Genomic DNA, 18,030 nt, shown 5'->3' on the forward strand with positions numbered 1-18,030 from the left:
CTTCCAAACTGGCCTCTCAGCTGATGAGCTATGACAGCCACAGTCTCACTTTGCCATCCTTCGGCAAGCGCAAAGTCCTTTCTGCATGTCTACTGCCATCTCTCGGGAATACAATGTTAGGGTCATCAGTCACGTGTGAATTGTTGTTGGAGACAGTTAACATCCGGGAGACAAAGGGAGGGCAACGTTCCTTTCGTCTAGTTGAGCAAGTGCAATCCCGCCTCCTCGTGGCCCCCATTGGACCACACAGTATTTTATTTGGTTGGTGAATGACGTCATAGGCGTTCTTTCTTGTCAATCAAGAAATGTCACAATGGGCTTTTTTGGCCTGATGCCCGTGTTGTACTAGGGTTATTGATGGACACAGTGAGCTCATCCACTAGAGCATCAAAGTATGCTTTTCTGGAGATGCAAAACCTTAAAACATGATTCCAGAAATAATTGTATCTCAAGGAAGACGTTATTAAGTCAAGCGAAAGGCGAACCCACGACTGGCCCTGGCTGCGACTTGAACCTACTGACGAGGTATTGTTAGCAATTCTATGTTTGCTAGCCAGCCTACTAGCTTCTTGTGCCTACATTACAAAGCCATTTTTCAGCAAATTAAAGTTGTTTTTCAGATTGCATGCAATAGACCGTTATCTGCCAGTACCGGCATCCTAAGGGAATGTCATCTTTGCGAGGTCTTTTGTTAGCGTATATAAAACGTAACGTTAACGTTACTTTGGGAGTGCCAGCTTTTCTCTATCCGTGACAATGTTGGCTAGTCGGTGTGATCTTTTTTCTCCCGAGCTATACGGCACTATTCATAATTGGGCTGAGTCCGCTGAGAATGCTGCGGTCACCTGTGTGTATAATAACCTATGTATAATTGTGTAATCCTGAAGCACAATATCTCACTGGTGAAATATCTTAGTGAAAACATATAGGCCTAATGGATTTTAAAACACGTTAATGTTAACTTGACTCACAGCTGCCGTCAGTTCTTCTAACACTGCCAGTCTGCCACTAATGCAGATAATCTGAATAACGTTATCTGAGTATGTTTAGACTAGAGTGACGTCGCAGTTACAGGCCTAAAATCTTTGCCCAGTAGTGAGACGATGTTGTGTTTCACTGGGACTTGAATTAACTTGAACAACATTTAGTTGTGATGCTGGTGTAGGTAGGCTAATTCTTATCTGATGAAGGATAGTCCAAATAGGCCATGTTTAGTTCATCCCAAAAATCTTTACCATATGTTTTGTGTATGACTGCCATGCTTCTGTTTTAAATTGATTATTTAATGATACAAGTTTCAACTGACATATTGCGCACTGCATCACAATGCCTAACATGTACACTGAGAATTGTCTATTTTTTTGTGCCAATCCCAACAATATTGAATGTGGGAATAAAACAGCCATGTTTGTTGAACAAACAGCATAGTTAATGGGCAATTTCCAAGATTGAACACATGATTGAACAGCAATATTTTGAAATAGGAAAAATACATATCTTGAACTGAATCCTAGACTGTCATGCATTACTTCAGGTCAGGGTTACTTGCCCCTCTCTCCTTGCAGACGGTCAAGGCACATTGTCTTCACCCCATGTGTTCCGTTAGGACTATGTAATAACTAGGGGTTGACACTGTATCTGTCCTATTACTGGAATTACGTAACAGTCATTAGAGTCAAGCTTACCCGATGTAACGCTGCTTAATGTTTCATTGGAAGTTGTGTGCTCATATAACTCTTACCTTTTAGTTGCTACTCTACACCTACATTTAAGCCATGGCCTTTGACGTTAAATAATGTAGTGTGTAATGCAAAAGCATCTGAGTTTATTGTGTGCTCTGTAACTGTATGTCTCATGTTTATTGTGTTATGAAATGCAAGTTAGGAGCAGATCTTTTTTTTTAAGCCAAGTCTTGACATCCTTACAGCAGAACAAACAGTGGGTGATTAAGTTCTTTGGTCTTAGTATGGTGTAATAGCAGTGTTTCCCATACATTGACTTATGTGTGGCGGCCCACCACAATATCAACATTGCCCACCACACAATGATTTTCCAGGTTGTACTAAATTGTGCTTAAATCTGGTTAGCATCATAACCACGTTGTGCTAATTTGGTAAAAAACTGTTGCATTCAAGTTAATTCTGCAAACCAACCACCACAAATGGAATTAAATGATCTGGGAAACCCTGAATAGTCATCTCAGCGGACCTCCTGTTTCAGCATAGGTTATGTAATTGCAATGTATTGTTCTCCCCTCCTGTCTATCTCTCTACAGCCTTGGGTCTGCCTCATGATGCTCATCCTGGATGGCACTGGTGAGCATCCAGGCCGTTCTCCAACAGGCCTCGGGGCTGTCTACTACTAGAGGTTCCTACTGGTCCCCTCCCGCCCTGAGCCATGGCACAAAAGAAGGAGCCTCCTTTCTTCAACAATGACCATCTTGGTGCAGTCCCTTACAAGCTGGCCTTCTATGAGACTATGGAGCTCTTCATAGAGACACTGACTGGCACCTGCTTTGAGCTGCGTGTCTCACCCTTTGAGACAGTCATATCTGTGAAGGCAAAGATCCAAAGGCTTGAAGGTATCTATTACTGCTCTACACTTGGTTTGCTTGTTTGTTACAATGTAGTGTCTCCAATTTATTTTTTAAAAAGAAATGTCTGACTGTGGTTGTTGCAGCAGTGTGCTTCTGCATATGATTGCACCTTCCCTTATATTGGCTGATAAAATTATATTGACAGCACTTTTATTTTTGTTGGTCAAATTGCAAGCATTGGTACTCTCCCAATATGGGATGTAACCCAAAAAGATGCACCCAGAGTTTCCCACAATGCCTTCTTCACACAATTACAGTAACGTAGGACTGTGTGGTATCAGGAGTGGCACTGAATTCCAGGATGCACTTAAATGAAACAAAGTTTTATTTGCAAATGTTGGTTTACCTCAGAGAAAGTTTATTTGCCTAGACAGCCATGTTGTTTAGGCTTCATGTGATGAATATAAACAAGCAGTACAGACGAGGCGGCTTTTGCTTTTCTCCTTCATCAGTCCCATTACAGTGTAGCCTGCCCCAGGCAGCACCACAAACCCCTTTATCACTGAGTGCCTGCAGAGAGGCAGCAACTCTGCCTGGAAAAGCTGAAATCAAGTAGCTTATCTCTCTTCAAGAAGTTAGTCTTCTCTGTAGGCGCTCCTGGGTCACCTTTGGGTCTTTAACCAGATGAATGTGCATACAAATGTAACGGTTTACACAGATTGACACACGTATGCAGAAGTGTCAACTTTATCTGCTTTTGCCCCAGGACATTGTGTTTTGACTCAGTCACTGCTGGCAAACAGACCTCATCTAAACTTAACTGTGTCAAGTGTGGTCAGTCATGGCAGAGTTTTTTACTCTAACTGCATACTGAAGGTGCACCAAAAGCTACAGTATGGCTATGTATTCACAGGTGCACAACATAGTTGGGCAGTGGTCCCACAATGATACAGTATTAATCGACTGTTCCGTTAAAGAATGCGGTCGTTCCATTAAATGCTTGTATAGTTATGTTGATTTTGTAGTCTAGATTTTGAGAGCTTGATTTGAAATGTGATTGGAGTAGATTGTCATTGGAACCCTTGTGTAATGCAAATCAAATTTAGACCTGGCAACCTAAAGCATATGAAGCCTTGAGATATTGACAAACCTCATTGCCTCAAGCCCTGAAAGCTGTCCTTCAGCACAGATCAGAATTGATTCTGAGCAGTGCTCTTATCTTTAAGGTGTGTGTGTGTGTGTGTGTGTGTGTGTGTGTGTGTGTGTGTGTGTGTGTGTGTGTGTGTGTGTGTGTGTGTGTGTGTGTGTGTGTGTGTGTGTGTGTGTGTGTGTGTGTGTGTGTGTGAGGGAGATACCCTAATAAAAATTAAACACTCAAAAGGTCTGGTTTCCAGTTGCCAGGGTGAGTAATTGCCATTGTTAAAGCGAGCCACTCATGCAGTTGAACATGTTTCATCAGTTTAACACATGAACAGTTCAGATGAGGAGTGGCCAATAAATCGTCCTCCCTGGCATTGGGGATTATGCTCAGTAACAACTTCCTGCTGACAACTCTGTCTCTCCTTTGAAGCACAGGTTAAATCAAAACGAACTCAAGCAATAAAAAATGAATTCCTCATATTAATTGCTGGAAAAAAAATTCCCCTTTTAAGCAGAAGGACCTGCTCTCCCTTTGTCACGCAGTACAAATGGCCCCAGTACACCTGGGTCACCGTTTGTGCCATTGATGTCTGTCTGTAAAGGGGAGCAGTCTGCAGAGCAACTACAAAGGAAGAGGAAAGGAAATGGATGTGAATGGGCCGCTGTGAGAGCCTCTTGATACTCGTCTCCAGTCATTTGTTTGCTGTAATGGCTGAGTGAAGGACTTGAATTGGGCTGTTGATTAACAGCGTGTGGCGTGGAAAGGTAAATGAGAGCGCAGTGCTCCTCAGCCCGGTCTTCTAGCGATCCATTCCCGTCTCTAAACATGCCCTCGCACTCGTGGTGGCTATCTTGCTCGCTGCCACTTTTAACCCTTGTGATTGGCAACCACGTGCGTAAATGTGGTACCACACAGCCTAACCTCTGTGCCCTTTGGGATATGTACCACATGAAAAATGTGCTGGGCAGTCAGTGTGAAACTGGGTCAGTGTTATTTTACAGTAATAACACACACACACTCTCCATTTGTTTTCTTGTCTCATGCAGAATTCCTCCTTAGTTATGCACATCATGTTGTTCCCTCAAGGTCCCGTTTCTCCTCTGCAGCGGTCACATTGAGGTGTATTAAAAAACCCATCTCCTATTTAAAGCAACACCAAAGAGTTTTTTGTACCTTAAAATAATGTTTCCAGAATTGTTTCCGTGGTTCATCAACTCATAACAGGGTAAACGGCACTTCTGCATTCGCTTCGCGGCCCTCTATCGGCTGTAACCAACCGCACTATGTAAGTTTGCCAATGAGATATAAGAAACTACAAATTTGACTTGCATGATGTCGCAATACATCGTATACTTTCATAAAATCATGCAACATATTCTACCTTGTCTATGGACATCGTTATTTGCAAAGCCGTTGCTGGATAAACAAATAGCGTGCGTGCGACAGAAGAAAAGTTCTTTGGTGTTGCTTTAAACCAGAAGCGATATGCTTCAGCATGTCATTGTCACCCTTTAAAAAACTGGCATGGTCAGAGCACTGGGGTCACTCACTTCTCTAATGAATCCCACAAAAAGAGCACCTCCTGACCAAGGCTCTGTAATGTCCCTGTAAACCAACACTTCCAGATAATTATAGCCCCAGTCCAAGGCTCTGCTTGCTGCGGCCAGCCTCTGCCGGCTGCTCTGATGCACCTCCTGGTGTGCACCAGTGGCGGGAGGCGCCGGGCATGACCAGGCATGTCTCACAAGTGGAGTGTGAGGTTGCCTTGGCATTGCCATGGGCAAAAACACTGCCCACCACACAGAGTCTGGCTCCAGCCACCATTTTAAAATGGTCAGCATGCAGAGATTCACATCCTGCATCGGTCCATCTGCTAAACATGAAAATGGTGGTTCTCCTGAATGGTCTGTAGTGGTGTGATCACTGAGTCTCTGATAGGAAATGTCATGTAATGCCATAGGTGCACTGTCTGGTTTAATGACGCCCGGCATGTTGACTCCCTGTTGCTGTGGAGTCAGGCTGACGGTTGCTGGTCGAGCTGATTAGGATGCCGCTTGTGTTTTGGAATGGGAGGAATCTGTCTTGTTTTGCTCCCTCCCCACTTCCTCCTGCACCGGCTTACTGAGCTGAGCCACTGCGGCTTTCAGCTCACGGCGATCTTAAAGCCCACAGCCTCTCAGGGGCATGAATCAGTCATGAGTGCTGTGTGCTAATGCTAGCTTTTGCATGGCTGCCTGCTCTGGAGGCGCTTGTACTGTAGGGGGAGTGATTATCTTTGGTATGAACCGTGTGTGTGTGTGTGTGTGTGTGTGTGTGTGTGTGTGTGTGTGTGTGTGTGTGTGTGTGTGTGTGTGTGTGTGTGTGTGTGTGTGTGTGTGTGTGTGTGTGTGTGTGTGTGTGTGTGTGTGTGTGTGTGTGTGTGTGTGTGTGTGTGTGTGTGTGTGTGTGTGTGTGTGTGTGTGTGTGTGTGTGTGTGTGTGTGTGTGTGTGTGTGTGTGTGTGTGTGTGTGTGTGTGTGTGTGTGTGTGTGTGTGTGTGTGTGTGTGTGTGTGTGTGTGTGTGTGTGTGTGTGTGTGTGTGTGTGTGTGTGTGTGTGTGTGTGTGTGTGTGTGTGTGTGTGTGTAACTGAACTCCTCAAGAGCGCCACATGGCCACAGCGTTCCAGCCAGATTTTGCTCTGTAATTACTGCCTGTGCGTTGGGGTTGCAAGCCTGCCTCCAGGCTGTGGTGGTGTTGGTCTAGTTTGCAGCCATTTAGTGACTCAGTGAATAGCTGCATCGAACAGGCTGCACCCCCCCTACCATTACACCTTAGTCATGCGTCTCACACACACACACACACTCGTACACAATGCAAAGATCATTTGCCAGTAATTGGTGTGCACTCATTATGGTGGAAAGAATTTTGCTCTTTTCATCCTGCAGAACACAATTGGGCTGGCCATGTCATTTTTTTTATGAAAATGATGGTAATTTTCCTCTTCACAACTCTTTGCTTCTGTTTTTAAGGTATTCCAGTTGCTCAGCAACATTTGATCTGGAACAATCTGGAGCTGGAGGATGAATACTGTTTGCATGACTATAAGTAAGTGATGTTTTTGGGTGCAGCTTTTCTCCTTTTCTCCTGTCTCTGTTCTTGCCTAATGGTAATGCTCTGCATTTGCCTCCGTTGTGCTGGGAATGCATTTCATCTCCGAGGAGACAGAGTCTTCAGATGTCTTGAGCAGCAAGCACTACGAAGCGTATTCATTCACTCGCTGTGCTTGGAAAGCCAGCTCTAACTGGGTTAAACTACTCCCGTTGGATGTAGCCTGTTCAGCTCGCTGCTCGCAGATGGTGGAATTGTCATAAATTCTTGTCGCCTCATTTTCCACATGAAAGCCCTGTGCTGAGATTGGGATGTGACTGCGGGACAGCACACAGTGTGCTTTTCAAGTTCTAAATGGCAGCATTTGAGGTGGGATTGGGAGGAGACGAGTTTGGTTCCTCGGGTGTTTTGGGAGCTTATTTGAATTCCTAGACACATACATAAGATCAGCTGGACCCGCTCCTCAGAGGCACTGCTGATGCAAGACTGTTCTTGTTTCTTTTTTTCTACCAAAGCATTGCAGAGGGCTGCACTCTGAAGTTGGTCCTTGCGATGAGGGGAGGGCCCATCAACACTAGAAGAGGTACGTCAAGTCTGCTGGGGGGTTGATTGATTTCTGGTTGTGACTTGTAATGAGTAATGTGACTTGTAATGCTAACTCACTGATTGCGGTAAATCACCCGTTAGTGTCGGTTCAGATGAAGTGACCTTTCAGTCCGCTGAACTTTTAGAGATGCAGAGCCTCAGTTCCTCTCTGTTTCCAGTAAAGATAGTGGGTCTGTTCTAAAAGAAGACTGAATACTGGGCAAAAGAGATGTAGCATCTCTATGGTATGACCCATCATTAGAATGTGAAATTGAAATGTTCCCATTTGTGTTGTTTGCATGTAGTGACGGTGGATAACTCGCTGAAGGAGATGGCTGAGTACATGGAGGCGAGCCGAGAGGAGGTGTGGGAGAAGGCCGTGCCCAACAAACAGGTCACCTTCCTGGTGTACCGCGAGGGAGACCAGCTCAACTTCTTCCGGGTGGTGGATCGAGGAGATGGCACGCTCACCCCAGTGTCAGAGTCCATAAGGTTTGCATGGCTTTCTGTATTCCAGTGAAAGTGAAGGTTAATTGCAGGCAGTGGTGATGCAACCCTGGGAGTTCCTTGGAAGGCACTGTAATTATCTCTCTGACTCTCTCTAGTAGTGTCATGCCTTATCTTAACAAATTTGTTTATTTGTAAAAAATCCTCACTCCTAATGATGAGGCACTCGGTTATCTGGAAATGCAGGATGATTTGTGATGTACAGGGTGTTGCGTGTAAATCATAGCATGCAGTGAGTCACAGAGCACGTAGTGCCAGGACTTGCACAAGACAGTGTGATGAAGCTCACATCAGCACTGAGCCTCAAAAGGAGAAGATAGCCTAGGCAGTCAAGTTAGCGCAGGCATGGCAAATTGAACACAGTGTACAGCAGAGAAGATGCTCTGAAGGGAGCCATACATAAATAACTGTCTGACTGTCAAGACATTTGCAGTCAGTCAAGCAGATGTGCACACAGTGCATCAGAGTGTGTGCCGTAAATGCAACCTGTTCAAATTGTATCTGAAGACCACATGACTCTCACTTCCCTATTAGATGTTTCATATCCGCGCCCTTGTTTCTCGAGCTGTACTTCTGAAAACCACACATCTGCAGTCTCACTGCTCTGTCTCTTAAAGGTAGAACCTTTGCTTTGCCACAGTTAAGCTCATACGCATGTGTAGACCACATCATCCGAAAAGGAGGCAATGTTGACGTATACACTATGCCAGCATTAGGGCTGCTTATGGCTGTGGTTTACTACACCATAACATCTTAATTTCTTGATGCTTTGCCTTGTGTTGTGTACAAAATGTTTACTTCATTCACTGCATTCCATACGAGACCTGAAACTGTAACAAGGCTGCAGGAATTTAAAAAATGTTGGCCCTGAGGCGTTTCATTCAGGGCTGTGGAATTTCAGACGAGTATTTGCACGTATTGTTTCAGCGGGGGCTCTGTGTACAACGTCTACGCCGAAGAGGAGGAGGAGGCCGATGGCGTGGCCATGGGCCAGCAGGCGCTGGAGAACTCCATCACCATGACCAAGATGAAGCTCCTCAAGGCCAAGATGGAGAACATGAACCTCAGTAAAAAGGTACAAGGCTGCCTCAGCTAGTACTGATGACTGACTCAAAGAGAGCTGAGGCCTATACTACGAAGTGAGGTTACTGGCTTACCCTGGTAACTTCAGGAGTAACCGCTGATCCTCAAAACAATGCTTTGAATGTATTGCTTCTGAAGTGACGGAAGTGTATTTTTTCTGAAGTATTGTTTTGAGATCAGATCAGCCGTTACCTGGATAAGCCAGTGACCTTGCTTCACAGTAACCCCCTGGTGGCACTTTTTTTCTTCTGTTTCTTTTTTTGCTGTTGCACTGTATTGCACTGTACATTCCCAGTCTAAACAGTATAAGTATATATACTCTTTTGATCCCGTGAGGGAAATTTGGTCTCTGCATTTATCCCAACCCGTGAATTAGTGAAACACACACAGCACACAGTGTACACACAGCACACACTAATCCCGGCGCAGTGAGCTGCCTGCACCAACAGCGGCGCTCGGGGAGCAGTGAGGGGTTAGGTGCCTTGCTCAAGGGCACTTCAGCCATTCCTACTGGTCGGGGTTCGAACCGGCAACCCTCCGGTTACAGGTCCGAAGTGCTAACCAGTAGGCCACGGCTGCCTACACAGAACGACTTAGATGCTGCAGCCTCTCATCAGGGCAGCTGTAGGACGGGAACAGCATGGAGCACTTGTCTTGTCTTGTCACTCGTTTCACACTTCACACATCTAATTAAATCGGCGACAAGAAACAATTCCGAAAGTGCAGATGTTACTGTCTCGCTGCTGGGAAGAGTCTCCTCAGCTGCACTGTCTGCCTCTGCCCGCCCGGCGCTAGGCTAATAAATAGCACATCAGACACACAGGGAATGAGATGCTCTCTGATCCAGTCACAGCAAGGGAGGAAATGGTTCATTAGACTTAGAAGTTCATTAGAAGTGTCCATGGGTCGAAGAATGGGTTGTGTGCTTTAACTGCTTTAACTGATAGTATCCTATGCCTTGCTATTTTTGCACATATTGTTTACTATTGATACTCACAAATATGGACCCTGCTTAAAGCTAAGCTACACAGTCAAATGTATTGAGAAATATGAGTGTATTGTATATTGTTTAGAAAAAACAATATACAATACTGGAGGAGAACATATACTGGATGTTTAATTATTTTTTGAGTCTTGAGTAGCATAATGACTGGAAGTAATTAGGTTGTGCCTCTTTCAGTCAGGTGCTGGATGGTGTGCTCTTGCCTTAGTTCCTCTAACCTTTGTGTTGTCTTTTGTCATGTGTTCTCTGTGTCCCCCCCCCCCCCCCCCCCGTGCGCGCCCGCAGCCCAAGAAGAGTGCTAAGCTGAAGCCCAGGCCACCTGGGGGGCCACGCGCCTGCAGCAGCTCCTTCCCTCCCGGGCGCCACCACCACCGCCTCCTCAGGGTCCATCCTCAAGGCGGCCAATCGCACGCCACCACAACGCATCTACCTCCAATCGAAAACCAGCAGCAACCTTCCGACCCCGGCCCCTCCTTCTCTGCGGCTCTGTCCGCACACATGCCTCTGTCCTCCCTCCCTGAGTGTGCCTCGACTGGACAGGCCTTGCCGCTGTTCGCCGGCTCCAACTGTTACATGCTCCAGGAGGAGGAGTCGTGGGAGTGCCCGGTCAGCAAAGTCCGGCCCCCTCCCAAAGTGTCTCGGCTGGACATGGGCGGCTCCAAGTTGGCTACGGGTTGCGTGTACCCACCCCTGTCTCTGTGCCCGAGCGGCGCGCTGCCTGAGAGCTCCATGGGCGACTTGGACCTCAAGGGCAGAGGGCTGGCGCTTCTGAACGAGGCGTCTCTGCCCGAGAAGCAGAAGCTGGTCCCCCTGGTCCCCCTGAGCGACCTGCTCCAGGAGCCACTGAGCCTGGAGCTGCCGGCGCCCAAGGAGGGCTCCATGGAGGCGCTGGGGGCCGTGGCCGAGCAGCTCCCCGCGGCGCCCCTGCTCTCGGAGGCAGTGGCTTCTAGCTCCGCGGGCGGCTGGTCCGTCGGGGCCAAGCACGTGTCCGACGGGGCGCGGCTGAGCGCGCTGCACCTCCCCACGGAGCCGGCGGCGCCGTCCTCCTCCTCCTCCTCCTCCTCTTCCTCCCCGTCCAGCCATCGCCTCCTGCAGCCGTTCGACTTCACCGGAGCCTCCCTGCGCTCCAGCCCGCCGCACTGCCGCCTGCCGCTCGACGACCGTCACCCTCACGGCTCCCCCGTGCCCCCGAACGGCACCTCCCCCACCGCCCAGTTCGGCGGCCCCGCCCGGAGCGTCCTCTCCCGGACCGAAGCCAGGGACATCACCAAGATGGCCAACAAGGCCGCCAAAGAGCCACTGGGCTCTGTGAGCAGCGCCGAGCTGCTGGCCTCCCTGGCACGGCGCGGTGGTGGTGGTGGTGGCAGCAATGGCGGGCGGGAGGGCCCCTTGGGAGCAGCGGCGGCGCCGCCGCCCCGCGTGCTGGAACGTCTGGAGAGGACGTTCTGCGGGCCTGAGCCCCAGCTACAGGCACGTCTCCAGGCCAGCCTGCAGGAGCTGCAGCAGGACCTACTCCGCCGAATCTGCCCCCTGCAGCGGCCGGCCGTCTCCCACCCGGTGAGTCTGCCAGTGCAGGGGAATCCTGCTGCTCGGCAACAGATCTTTAGTGGGGACTCTCTGATCTGTCACAATCTGAATGAGCCAGAATGCCTCCCATCTTATTACCTCAATTGCACTTGTGGAATTATGACCGTAAGAGGTGATTGTGTGCTACTTAAAATACAGTGACTAAGAAGGTGAAGTTTCAACCACATTTAGTGGTTTCATACCTACTAATGGGAAAATATGTAGTATGAGTATATGATACTATTGGAGTGACTGATTTGAGTTTTTCAGTATTTATTTTAATTGCCAAATGTCTGGTGGGGAGGTATTCTTGTTGACCCAGATGATGCGGAAATGGTGAGGTCATTTAAAAGTAGCCCTGGCCTTGTAAATAATAGGCTACCCATTTTTACCATTAGAACTCCCCTGGGAAATGGCTATGAATAAAAATGCCCTGATGCAAGAAAACCATGTGCGTCATTCTCCATATGCTCATCTACAGCAGATGAATGACTTAAGTCCCCATGAATATCATTCTCCAGGGCTATCTTTGTTTACCTAGTGTTGACCTCCATGCTCATTTTGCTTAGATTGGATATATTTCCTTCCCTTGTCCGTGCCTCACTTGGCTGATAATTGGTGAACACCAGAGGGTTGGGGTTTAGAGGGTTACTTACTTTCAGCCAGTTAGCCTCCAAGTTGGCCACCATCTTTTAAAAAATGGCATCTGACAAGTGTTCACTTCTGGTGATATTTTCATAACAAGCCAAGTTGAAGAATCTGATGGGAACATCATCATGTAAACTAAATATTTGTATACTCAGAACTAGAGAATAGTTATTTAGGAGCTAATCAGTTATGTTGTCATAGTGATATGATTATGTACAAGACATCCTGTGAACCCAATCATGTCACTTTATCCCTCTTCAAAGTCATCTTCAAGTGATGAAGATGTAAACAAGGATGTTCAAATCTTGATTGTGGCTTTGCTTGGGAGATGAAGCTGTTTCTTTAGTTCCTTGTTCCTTATTTGTGCCATTGTTCACTGTTCCTTAATCATATTTCGTTTCAGTCCGTCAACAGTCTGGGTGCATCAGGACCTTCAAGTACCATACGGAGATTAGGTGAGTCATGCTGATTCCTGGACACCAATTCAGCTCCACCACAGAACCAAACACCGATAGAATATCTCTAAGAAAATATCCTCCTGCATGAAAGAATGTGGTTGGTAAATTTCTGGAAAGTTCTGTGGGCTCTTGTGTGAAAACACCATATCCTTGACATTCTACGATGGGCCTCCTCTATCATAGTCTATTCTTTCAGTCTCATATCTGTGCAAGACAGGCATTTTCTAAACCACAACTCTAAACTCCAACTGTAGACTCCAACATTAAATGGATAACAGGAATGGCATGTGGCGAGACACTGTTGTTGTTTTCCAGTGTGATTCAGGACATCTTGTTTTTCCCCTTTGACTGGTGTGAGGGAGAAGAGGCAGCCCATCTCTATAGCCCTGTTGTGTTGTAATGTCACTGTCCCTCTCTCTCTCTTTTCTTCTCCTTGTTTTAAATATATCTCATCCTGGTACAGAACACCTGTGCCACCAGTAGTTTTATATTGAGCTTTACAGTACCAATGCAAACAGTGGCTGTATGCAGTACTTCGCATTGGCTTTGTGGAGCAGCCTGGCTGATTATTGTCCTTGGTGGGTCTGGCTGGAGGGTCGTGCGGGGAGACCTCTAGCAGCCGAGTGTGTGCCTGATGAAAGGCAGTCCCTCAACTCGGGGGGGGGGGGGTCAAAGCGAGAGGCAGGACAGCAGCGCGCTCTGAGAAATAAGCTGATGCATGTTGTATGAGCCATGCCGTGTGCAGGCAGTGCCTTTAAATATTTACACAGACGAGAGAAACCAGGCAAAAGGAAAATGAACCCAAGATCTCCAACACACACACACACACACACACACACACACACACACACAACGGAAAAAAAAACACATGTCCTCACACCAAACTATGCTCAAAGCTACTACCTACTATAGCATAGTTTTTTTCTTCCCATTTCATCTTTTCTGGTAATGATATGCATCTCTGCACTGTGCTTCTCTACCGACGTACGCTCATGTTCCACTGCACCCCCGCCTGCCAGTATCTGGTTGACAATGTATATCAGCACAGATAGCCCAGACATAGAAATGCAATGTCATGGCTCAGTGCCACTCGCGGCGCTTCCCTTACCCATCCCGTCCCACCGCAGGTCTTATCAGCCTGTTGTGTGTGTGCTCACCTCTCTTTCTGTCACACGTTCCCTCCAATATCTTTATGATTTGCTAAATCACAGCTTCTACTGAACATGCGACAGGAAGTGCGTTCAGAATGTTTCTGTAGTTTTAACCAACTTACAGTAATGTGCATTTATCACTACAATTGCCTAGCCCCTTATGCTTGTTCCGAGCGAAATTTGAAACATTAATGGAATTTTATTTATTTCTTAATATGGCATTTCAGGCACTCCAACATTTCACCTCCCGCCAGTGAAGCCCCTTCTGAGCTCCAAGAAAAAGAGCTCAAAGCACTGCTTCTTCTGTGGCAAGAAAACTGGGCTAGCCACCAGCTATGAGTGCAGGTACAGGAGCTCACCTGTTTATTGTTGTCTGTCTCGTGCATTGTTTTGGGATTTCCTTCTCCAAGATGAAACTGAAACTTTTCACATCTCATGTATATTGATCCAAAATCCCAAGATGACCAGGGTTCCACTCTAATCAGTGCAGTGTAGCCTCTGTGTGCCAAACAAAATGGACCTTTTTCACAGCAGGCATTTTTGACATGATATATATGACAGGACCAGGTGTTACTAATGACATTAGTTAAGGTTCTGATTCTGCTACACTAAAACTGAACAGAGACTTCTTTAATGTAATTAGTAACACCTGCACTTGCCTCACTATTTCATGTCAAAATGGCCGCTGTGAAAAAGGTCTATTAGTAAAAGAAAATCATTCTGAAATTGTAACTTTTATTTGCCTGCCTCAGGTGTGGCAACAACTTCTGTGCCTCACACCGGTACGCAGAAACCCATGACTGCACCTACGACTACAAGACAGCTGGTCGGCGTCTTCTGCAGGAGACCAACCCCATCATCAGTGCCCCAAAGCTGCCCAAGATCTGAGTCCGTTGACCCGTGCTGTTATGGGGCGCTCACGAGAAGGGGAAACCAAGAGAAACGATTTAGAGAATATCAAACATTTAAAACAAAGAACATAAACTTAATCACCGACGTGTGCTTTTTCTTCACCATATTTGTGTAAAGCTACAGTATGTAAGGGATTTTTTTGTTTTGTTGTTGTTATATGACATGCTCAAAAACCATATCTTAATACGGTTGTGCATTTCCAAAGGCTTCAGTAAGATGAGCTCATTGAAGAGTTTGGGCCGCACTACAGAGAACCTCGCCTCTGAAGTTTCACAGCAAGCCTTGGTCTCTAACACATCAGACACTCAGAGAAGCTCAGAGTCAGGGACTGGGCCTTCAGGATTTCAGCCAGACTGCAGATGATGGGCTGGAGTGTGAGGAACGAGGGCTGGTAGAAGCCTGATTTAGCCCTGCACTGCTATCTCATTCATTTTCATCGAATTCATTTGGATTTGAAATGTTCCACTAGATGCAGCCTGGCCAGGGATGTTGATGATGAATCAACATCTTTGATCAAAATTAAACTTAAATGATCAGATCAGATTGAAGCTCCCACAGCAAAGACTTAATTTGTAAGATTCAAATTCAGGATAGTACGTAAACCCATATCTGTTGGCCCATATCCTGCAATTTAACCATGACATTTCTTCACTCAAGAAGACCCAAGAAACTTTCTGTTCAGATATGTAGATTCAGATTGATTCATGAACCAGTTCTCAAAATGGTCTCTGCTAACATTTTCAAAAGCAGCCATTTTGTCATATTTTAAATTAAAGCATTTCCTCTTGTAAACACTCCCAATAGATCACTGATAAATTGGTCAGAAATATGGTTTAGCAAGCTTATCATTGACAGTTTCCTGATTTGTAATCTAAAAAAAAAAAAAACTGAGGTACAGGAGTTTAGGCAACACCAGGCAAACGTTGACTAGAAAGTCTTACATATTGTAGCTTTAGGAAATTACATGTTAAAATGGAAAACAAAAAACTAGCACACTCGCATTAGCGGATCACATCCACTACAATGTGAAAAACAGTCCAGTGTTTTTCAGCAAAAAAGAGTAATGACACATTTAGCTTGTACATAGGTAGTTATTTTAAGATGGTTAAGCTGACTAAATGCACGACTCCACACATAAATATGAAATAATCTGTTTTTGTTTCTTAAAATAGGACTGAAGCTCACCTTTCATGAAACCGGTCTTTGAGAGATGCACTTTAGAAATAATGAATATTTATATCAATGTTTGACTTTCTTGGGGGAGGCAGGGGACTTGGGGTTATTGCGTTGGTCTTTGTGCTTAAATGTTTTTCTGCTGACTGTTTTGATACTCAAGCCTTCACTCTCTACCCCATCTCTCTGGCCTAGCATCTCCACACGGCTGCTCTGTAAGACATGAGGGGGGACGGAGGCACAGAGGCTGTGCTGCTACACTCTCTCTCAAATGACCTTGCAAGGTTGTCCTGCCTTCACAGAACAAGTACGCAATTTGCAGACGTGACTTGTACTGTATTTCATCTAGGTATTGTAAATTGTATGCGCCCACTGTATGCATACCGCAGCTTTTACAAGGGCATGGTGTTTGAGGATGGGGAAATTATGCTGGTTGCCATAGTAATTTCGTTTTATTCTGATTTATCTTGCTTTTTTATTGCACACATAAGAATCTGCTGTTATTGCTTCAACTTTTTCAGGACTGTTAAGTAATTATTGAAGGTTTAAACAAATAAAATGTATGTGTTTGCATAGAGATGTGAGTTGTCTGTCCTAGGAACCTCTGACTTGAATGTATGAATTGATTGACTGACATATTCATCCTGACAACAGGGGAATCAGTTACTTTAGAATGAGTTTTGTAATATACTGTATTTTAGTTAAGCATTTTATGTGCATGATTGTCTGTGTACAAACAAAACATATCACTCTACTAATTTCTCTAACTAATGCCTCAGTTCAATATTTAGAGACATTTGGAGGGTGTGAGACTGGGTTATCTATTGGAGACTGGATAATAATCTTTGAAACATCTGCTTTCAGGAAGTTGGCAGCCACTTCAACATGACTAAGTTTATTTGTATTATTTTTTATATAGTTTAGAGATTCCTGATTGGCTCCAAAAATACAGTGTGTGGGAAGTTCTTATTCTGGAGCTATAATTATTAACTGTAAACTAGGTGCAGTCTGCATACTAAACACTTCCTGTTCCAACCGTAGTTAAATACAGTTGCCCATGCTAAAAGCACTCTGGCCCTTGATTCCTTCAGCTTCCTAAACACCTGTCATGACATGTGAGAGTAATCATTGTACTGTTCAAACCTTTGGCAGTGTGCTTGTGGAGAATTGTGGGATTTTCAGTTTGATTAAACACTTATATAAAGGCCACTGGCTTTACTACGCAAATTAAATGGAGTATGTCCTTTGATATTGTGGCTGCTAACTAACAGTCCAGAGTCGACGCTCATGAAATGTTACCGACTTATACCATTATATCGTATATATACCGTTCTAAAGTTCAGTAATAATAGAAAAGTCAGATGCAATAAAGGTTGCCATGGTTTACTTGACTGTGGTTGACAACATTTTCTATGTGTGGTGGAATAAAATTAATCACCTTAAATGTAGCTGAATTGATCACTATGGACAAAAGCTGATGCAATATTATGTAGCAATTGGAAGATCATTGAAGATGATGGTATAATGAAATTCATTGAAGTCTTGTCATGCTTTCCTTGAATTTGTTTTTGTCAAACTTCTGACCTAAACTAAATAGGTCAGCACATTTCTCTCACTTCCGAGAACATGAAACATAGGCTATTGCATAATATAGATAGATGAACTTATGACATTAAACCTCATGACATTAAACCCTTAACAAAATGGTGTATTCTACTGAGACAGATTTCAACATTGTTAGATGTTTGAGAACACATAATGATCAAGTAGAACTTGATTTACAGGTTCCTCTCTGAAGGATTAGGGTGAAAAGAAACCTCCATGTGTGTGGGCTCATACACACAAGAGTCAAAAACTTGAATTATCAGATCACCCAAGTAAGAGGGCCCTTTGGAGCCTGATCTGTCTTCAGTCTAATCAATCTGGACAAGGTCGCAGATGAGAGCGCACCTGGAAACAGCTCATGTATGTGCCACAGATATACAGGAAAGACATCTGGCCTCTATCACACTGTGTGTGCACAAAGGAGGAAGTATTCTGAACTGCTACCTTGCGCATGTAGGTTCCCTATTTGGGATTATAAAGCACTTTTTATTTGTTATGCATCAAGCATGTTCACTTTCAAAACCTGACACGTTGGCTGGAGCACTTGCCACTTTCAAATAAGCACCCACACATCT

General features: G+C 45.3%; 1 protein-coding gene across 1 annotated transcript; it reads left to right on the forward strand.

Annotated features, from left to right (window-relative positions):
• Nucleotides 1–17: 17 nt before the first annotated feature.
• Nucleotides 18–16,427, forward strand: zfand4 (zinc finger, AN1-type domain 4). The gene is made up of 10 exons (XM_076286192.1): nucleotides 18–525; nucleotides 2,276–2,581; nucleotides 6,686–6,761; nucleotides 7,280–7,347; nucleotides 7,655–7,841; nucleotides 8,784–8,931; nucleotides 10,228–11,499; nucleotides 12,560–12,611; nucleotides 13,993–14,110; nucleotides 14,518–16,427. Exons 2-10 carry the CDS (start codon nucleotides 2,398–2,400, stop codon nucleotides 14,651–14,653), a joined length of 2,241 nt encoding a protein of 746 aa, XP_076142307.1. The 5' UTR covers nucleotides 18–525; nucleotides 2,276–2,397; the 3' UTR covers nucleotides 14,654–16,427.
• The last annotated feature ends 1,603 nt before the right edge of the window (nucleotides 16,428–18,030 follow it).

This window comes from Alosa pseudoharengus, unplaced genomic scaffold (genome assembly GCF_046254945.1).
Source record: "Alosa pseudoharengus isolate Yale_2024_CS ecotype anadromous, Long Island Sound unplaced genomic scaffold, YU_APseudo_1.1 YU_APseudo_1.1_scf_15, whole genome shotgun sequence".
Lineage (NCBI taxonomy): Eukaryota > Metazoa > Chordata > Actinopteri > Clupeiformes > Clupeidae > Alosa > Alosa pseudoharengus.